Source organism: Orycteropus afer, unplaced genomic scaffold (genome assembly GCF_000298275.1).
Source record: "Orycteropus afer afer isolate SDZICR_OR568_19922 unplaced genomic scaffold, OryAfe1.0 scaffold00031, whole genome shotgun sequence".
Lineage (NCBI taxonomy): Eukaryota > Metazoa > Chordata > Mammalia > Tubulidentata > Orycteropodidae > Orycteropus > Orycteropus afer.
The window spans coordinates 11,108,985-11,116,225 of NW_006921618.1; the positions used below are offsets into that span (position 1 = coordinate 11,108,985).

General features: G+C 43.1%; 1 protein-coding gene across 1 annotated transcript in view; it reads left to right on the plus strand.

Annotated features, from left to right (window-relative positions):
• The window catches only part of LOC103192820 (interferon lambda receptor 1), a 35,275-nt gene that overhangs the window by 8,506 nt on the left and 19,528 nt on the right, over positions 1 to 7,241 (plus strand). The window contains 3 exon segments of the mRNA XM_042780274.1: positions 1,539 to 1,662; positions 3,570 to 3,628; positions 3,631 to 3,679. Of these exon segments, the coding sequence (XP_042636208.1) occupies positions 1,539 to 1,662; positions 3,570 to 3,628; positions 3,631 to 3,679 (232 nt within the window).

Genomic DNA, 7,241 nt, shown 5'->3' on the forward strand with positions numbered 1-7,241 from the left:
AGACTATGGTCCCTAGCTGCCCTTCAGATCTGGAATTGAACCCACACCTGTGGCTTCCAGCCAAACAAAAGACAGGCATATGAGCTGAACATTTACCTGAGGTAGATACACTTCTTGAAGAGAACAATCGTGGGAGAAAGAAGGGCTGTTTATGAGAACAATGTGGAATAAAACTCAAAATCATTTAGAATAAAAAAAAGGGGGAACCAGGTTTGCTGGTCTGATAGAGCCTGATGGAACCACTACTGAGACTATGGCCCCTAGCTGCCCTTCAGGTCTAGAACTGAACCCACATCTGTGGCTTCCAGCCAAACAAAAGCAGGCATATGAGTTGAACATTTACCTGAGGTAGATATACTCTTTGGAGAGAACAGTCATGGGAGAAAGAAGGGCTGCTTATGCACAGGGAGACAGCTCAGGGGGCAGGAGTGCATGGAGGGATGGACACAGGGAAGAGGTAACTATCAGGAGGAAGTGGGAGGGGAGCTGTCACATTGTGGTAAATTGTAGTCAATGTCATGAGACAAAGTGAACTTCTGTATGGAAAGTAAATTTGCTCTGTAAATTTTCACCCAAATTACAATTAAAAAAAAAAGAAGAAGAAGACGAGTGCTGGCAATAAGGATGGGTGCCAGCAAGGGAAAGTAGGGGTTAGTTAAAAGTCAGGGAAATGCCACTGTGACAGTGGCATCTGAGTAGATACATAACAGAAGCAAAGGGTGGTTCTGGTGGTTATCCAAGTGAGAGCAGCTTAGGCAGAGGGAACAGCGTGTACAAAGCCCTAGGGTGGGAATATGCTGGATGCTCTGGGAACAGCAAAAAAGGCTGGAGCAAAAACAGCAAAAAAATGACTGGAGAGGTGGTGACAAGGGGGTGAATAATGGATGGGATTGGGTAGCACCTTGTAGGTGATAGTACTGATTCTGGCTTTTACCTTAAGTGAGATGGAGGCTACTGGAGAGTTTTAAGCACTTCCATTTTATCCCTTGCTGCTGTGTGGAGAATGGACCAAGGGGGACAAGGTTGGAAACAGGGAGACCAGTTAGGAGGCCTTTAGAATAATCCAAGTTGTTGCAATATTTGTTTATTCACCTAAGAAATATTTATTGAGCATCTGTTATGTGCCAGGCACTGCTGCAGGCTCTGGGGACATGACTAAGAACAAGATAGAGCCCCTGCTCCTTGAGACCATCTGGGCTGTCCCCTCCTGCACATAAGGAGAGATGCTAGTCCTTAGATGGTTCCAGTTTTATGGTATTCTGCTGGAGCCCTGTAGGCCCCTCCTGGTACAGATGGGACACTAGGAGGGGAAGGGAACTGTTGAAACCCATGCAGGCAGTAAATGGTAGGGCTGTGACTGGAACCTGCACTCCAAGTTTCCCTGCCCACATCATGTCCTCTCAGCTTCAACCACCCCAAATACTCCTGGATCCTTACTTGGTGAGCCCCTGACTCACCATACCTCTGTTCAGCTCTGAGTGACCCACCTCAAGACCTGCCAAGGGCTCCAGACTTCATGACCTCTCTCTGCCCTACAGGGAAGCCCCGCATGGCCCCTCCACAGAACGTGACACTGGTTTCTCGGAACTTCAGCGTGTATCTGATGTGGCTCCCAGGTCCTGGCAACCCCCAGAACGTGACTTATTTTGTGGACTATCAAAGGTAGAGAGGAGCCTTGGGCAGGTGGGAAGGGATACTAAGGACATGAGAATGGGCAACATGGCTTCCCTGGGATAGCTACATTGTATGCAGTCAGCATTCACTGTGTCGCATGGGAGACGGATCATGGCAGGTACATGGAGAGGAGCATGCTAGGCTCAGGTAGAGGTCTGGAGGTGGGAACAATATTAAGAAAGCAGTGCAGGTGATAGGCCTGCCAGGGATGGGGTGTATCTTTGAGCAAAGTTGAAGCAGGGCTTAGGTGGGGCTAAAGGCCACATGATGAAATTCTTTCTGTTTTAGTTTTCTTTTTTAATTTTTGTTGTTGTTGAGAATATACATAGTGAAACATACATCAATCCAAAATATTTACATATGTCATTTAGGGACACTGATTTCACTCTTCAAGTTACGTAACCATTCTTACCCTCCTTTTCTGAGTTGTTCTTCCCCCTTTAACATAAATTCACTGCCCCCTCAGGTTCCTATCTAATCTTTCAAGTTGCTGTTCTCGATTTGAGCCTGCAGAGATAGTTCTTATAAGAGGATAATGCTCAATGCAGACATTCTTTACTAGTTAAGCTAAACTATTATTTGGTTTTAAGAAGACTTCAAGGCTTATTTTTGGTGTAGGATTTCAAGATTATTTTAAGACAGTAGTTTCAGGGGTTCATCCAACCTTGATGGCTCCAGGAAACCTGGAGTCCATGAGAATTTGAAAGTTCTGCTCTGCATTTTCCCCCTTTTGATTAGGATTTTTTTATGGCAAAGGAGGCAGTTGTTCATGGAGGCAATTAGCTACCCATTCCGTATCCTCCACTTCTGACTCTCCATTGTTCCCTGTTGTTCCAGGTGAATAAAGACCAGTTGTGCCTTAGATGGCTACTTGCATACAGGCTTTTAAGACTCCAGGCACTACACATTGATCTGGGAGGTAGAATCAAAAAAACCAAACCCACTACTCAATTCTGACTCATGGCAACCCCCATTGGGTTTCTGACGTGATAAGTCTTTATGGAAATAGACTGCCCCATTATCCTTCCACAGAGTAGCTGGTGAGTTTGAACTGCTAACCTTCTGGTTAGCAGTCAAATGCTTTGAGCAGTGCACCACCAGAGTGTCTTAGGAGGTAGAACAGAAGCTTAATTACTGAGATGTCTCAGGAAACCATGACCAAAGAAACCAAATCCTGTGAGTTGTTTGGTTGTATGTAAGTAGCCTCAACAGCAACTCTTTTTTGTGGTTGTAAATTTTTACAGGTGTGTGGTCTATTGACAGCAATCACAATGATTAGTGTGCAACCCTACCATTAATCGACATGACATTTACATCTAGGTGATGGCATTCCTCAGTGCCTGGATGAGGTGCTAAGGGTTGTTCCAGCAGATGAAAACCAAAAAGACCAAACCTGTTGCCATAGAGTTGATTCCAACTCATGGCGACCCCGTGTGTTACAGAGTACAATAGCTCCATAACGTTTTCTTGGCTGGAATCTTTATGGAAGCAGATTGTCAGGCCTTTCTTCCTTACAGCTGCTGGGTGGATTCGACCCACCAACCTTTAGGTTAGTAGTTGAGTACAAACCGTTTATGCCACCCAGGGACAAAGGAGTTGACTAGTCCCCTCCAGAGCCTGCGGCAGGCATCACAAGATGATCATGGCACTTTTCCCCAGAGTCTAGACAGAGCCTTGGGATCCTTCTCAACTTGTAACCCAGGCACCACTGCTAATGGAGAGGAATCTGAAAGCAGAAGCAGATTCCTATCCTTGCACATGGATGAGAATCATTCTTTGGTGGGAGAGTAAGAGAAGAAAGCAGGAAAACGAGGGGACTGCTTTGTATTCAGGACCCACTCTATGCCAGGTCAAGTGCTAAGGACCTTATGAAATACTTCAGTTTTTCCTCCCAGTATCACCGAGCAGGCACGGTATTGTCCCCAGTATAGAGCAGAGAGGTGCCATGACTTGCCCACGGTGCTGGTGGTCGAGCCAGAAGAGGAACCCAGTTCTGTCACAGGCTGTCTTTCCTGTTCCCCCACAACCCCTGCCTCTGCAGGATCCGGACATGAGTGATGGGGCCTGACTTGGGAAAGGACATGAGAGATTTCAAAAGAAATACTCAGACGAGGAGGCAGAGAGCACTTAACGTTACCTATGTGTTTGTTGTGTGTCAGGACCTGGGTCAATACAGTAAATGTATTTAGTCCTCACAGCAGCCTCTGAGGAAGGGTTCAATACTCCCGTTTTACAGATGAGGAAACTGTTGCACCAGGCGTGTAAATATTTTGCTCAAAGTCACACAGCTAGTAAATGACAGAACTGGGATAAATTTATTAAGGAGTTAAAAGCCCATGCTCTGGACCTTTATTATTTTTTCCCTTCTCTTTTGTATCTTACAGACATCTGTGAATCCACCACCCAAATGAAAAAAAGAAACAAACCGTTGCCGTGGAGTCAGTGCCGACTCACGGTGACCCCTGTGTGTCAGAGCAGAGCTGGGCTCCACAGGGTTTTCAGTGGCTGAGTTTTCAGAAGTAGATCTCTAGGCCTTTCTTCTGGGGCCCCTCTGGGTGGACTTGAACCACCAACCTTTAGCAGCTGATCACATTAACTGTTTGCACCACTCAATGCAAGAACTAGACTGTTACTTATAACTTGCATTTACCTCTATGTTATTCTCTATCCTGCCTGTCCCTTATTTCCTTACCCTCTAGGGTTAATCACTACCCTGAATTTTGTTTTATTCCTTTGCTTTCCTTTTGTTTTATCATATATATGTCCCTAAGCAATATACTAGGAACTCTTAGGCATAGCGCCTAAGGCATTTGACTGCTAACCAGAAGGCTGGTGGTTCAAACCCACCAGCCACTCCTCAGATGAGGAAGGAAGACTGGGCAATCTACTTCCATAGTGATACTGCCTCAAAAACTCAGGGAGGAGTCGCTATGAGTCAGACCCAACTCCATAGCAGTGAATTTGGTTTTTTTTTTTTTTTTTTTTGAATAGCCTGTTATGTAATCCTTTACTATTCTTTAGTATTTACCCTAGAGATTACAGCATAGATTTTTTTTTTGTTCTAATTTTGATTGTGATTTTGGTGAAAGTTTACAGAGCAAATTCATTTTCCACACAGCAGTTCACATACACTTTGTCTAATGACATTGACTACAATCTCCCACAGTGCAACAGCTCCCCTCCCACTTCCTCCCCATAGTTACCCCTTCCCTGTGTCTATCCCTCCCATGCACTCCTGTCCCCCAAGCTGTCTCCCTGTTCATACACACCCTTTTATTCTCCCATGATTGATCTCTCCAAGAAGTGTATCTACCTAATATAAATTTTCAGCTCATATACCTGACTTTTGTTTGGCTGGAAGCCATGGGTATAGGTTCAATTCCAGACCTGAAGGACAGCCGGGAGTCATAGTCTCAGTGGTTCCACCAGGCTCTATCAGACCAGCAAACCTGGTCCCCCCCCCCCTTTTTTTTTTTAAGATTTTTAATTTTGTTCCACATTGTTCTCCCTCTCTTTCCAGGATCTCCTACATAGATCTCCCTCCGAGTGGTTGACAGTGGTAGCTGGGCACCATCTAGTTTTTCTGGTCTCATAGTCATATAGGCTGAGGATTGCATGGTGTACCAGTTCCTTGGACTAATTGTTTCCATGCATCTTTCTTTGCTTTTCTTCATTCTTCTTTTATAGCATAAATTCTTGATTTACTAAATCTAATATAAATAAGTTACACTTCCTAGACAATGCAAAGACTTTAAAACACTTTAGATCCTTTAACCTTCCTCCTACTTTTTCTGCTATTATTGTCTTGCATATTTTAATTCTACAAGTATTTTAAACCCACAAGGCAGTGATGATTGTCTTACACAGTCAATATTTAGAGTTATCCACATATTTCCCACTGTTCTTTATTCCTTCCTCCATTTCCATACTTCTAGCCAGTATCATTTCTCTTTGCCTGAAGAACTCACTTTGGTTATTTCTGTTGATGTGAGTCAGCTGGTGACAGAGTATCTATTTTTGTTTTCTTTGTTTTTCCTTAATTTTGGAATATAAAATGGGTAAAAACATTCTAGAATGGCAACTTCTTTTAGCATTTTGAAGATACCAATTTGCTACCTTCTACCTGCAAAGGTTTTCTATTGAAAAGTTGGCTGTCAGTCTTATTGTTGCTTCTTTGATGGTATTTGCCTTTTTTTCTTTGGCTACTTTGAAGATCTCTTTATCTTTGTTTTTAGTGATTTAACTATGATGTCTCTAAGTGTATTTTTCTTTATGTTTATCTAGATAAAACGTCTTAAGTCTAAGATTTGATACCTTTCATCAGTTTTGGAAAATTCTCTGCCACTGTCTTCTTAAATATTGCTTTTCCCCCATTCTATCCCTCGTCTCCTTCTCAGACTTCAGATATGTATATAGTAAACCTTTTCACATGTCCCACGTGTTCTCCTATGCTCTTTTTTATATTCTCCAGCCTTTTGTCCCTTCTGATATATCTTCTAGTTTACCAGTTTTCTCTTTGACTGTGCCTAATCTGCTCTTCCTAGTTTTAGTTACTGTATTTTTCCATTCTAGGATAATAATAGGAGCTCTGGTAGCATAGTGCCTAAAGCACTTGACTGCTAACCAGAAGGCTGGCGGTTCAAACCCACCAGCCACTCCTCGGAAGGAAGGTTGGGCAATTTACTTCCATAGTGATACTGCCTTGGAAACCCAAGGAGGGGTCGCTATGAGTCGGCGCCGACTCGACGGCACATAACAACAACAACAACAACAGGATAATAATATATATATATATTTTGTTTTGTTTTCTGTTCTCTATTGTAACTCTTCCTTTCTTCCTTAATCAGATCAAACCAAACCCACTGCCACTGAGTTGATCCTGACTCAGAGAGACCCCCATTGGGTTTCCAAGGTGGTAAATCTTTACGGAAGTAGATTGCCCCATCTTTCTTCCACAGAGTGGATGGTGAGTTTGAACCACCAGTGTTTTGGTTAGTAATCAAATGCCTTAGGCACTGTGCCACCACAACTCTTTTCTGAGTCTGATAGTTCTAATAACTATATCTGTTGCTATGAGTATTTCCTTTGATTTTGATCAGTTCTTATATTTTTACATTATGTTTTTAAATTAGAGTAATTCGAGGCTCTGGGTGATAATATCTTCTTCCAGAGAGAATTGACATTTGCTTCTGCCAGGCAGTTAGAATAGAGACAGATCATCGTAATCCAATCAAGGATCGATCTTATTGGAGACTGAGTTTCAGTGTTAGTAGGACTGGTCTGTTTCTAATTTGCCTTGACAAAGCCTGGACTGTTTATAAGACTCCCTGTTCCTTGACAGACTCTGAATTCTAATTTTTGCCCTGTTTGAGGCTGCCGAAGTCTCTGCTCAGTTTCTCGGTCCCATAGTTCCTACTTTAGAATCATAAATGCTTTGAGGAGAAAAGTGGTGCCAAATGTCCTTTCATATCTCTGAGCTTCCTTTATCTCTGGAATCCTGATCCCTCAAGTTCTTGCAGCCCTGGGATTTTCACTGCCATTAAGTGGGTTGTTGTTTTTTTTTTTTT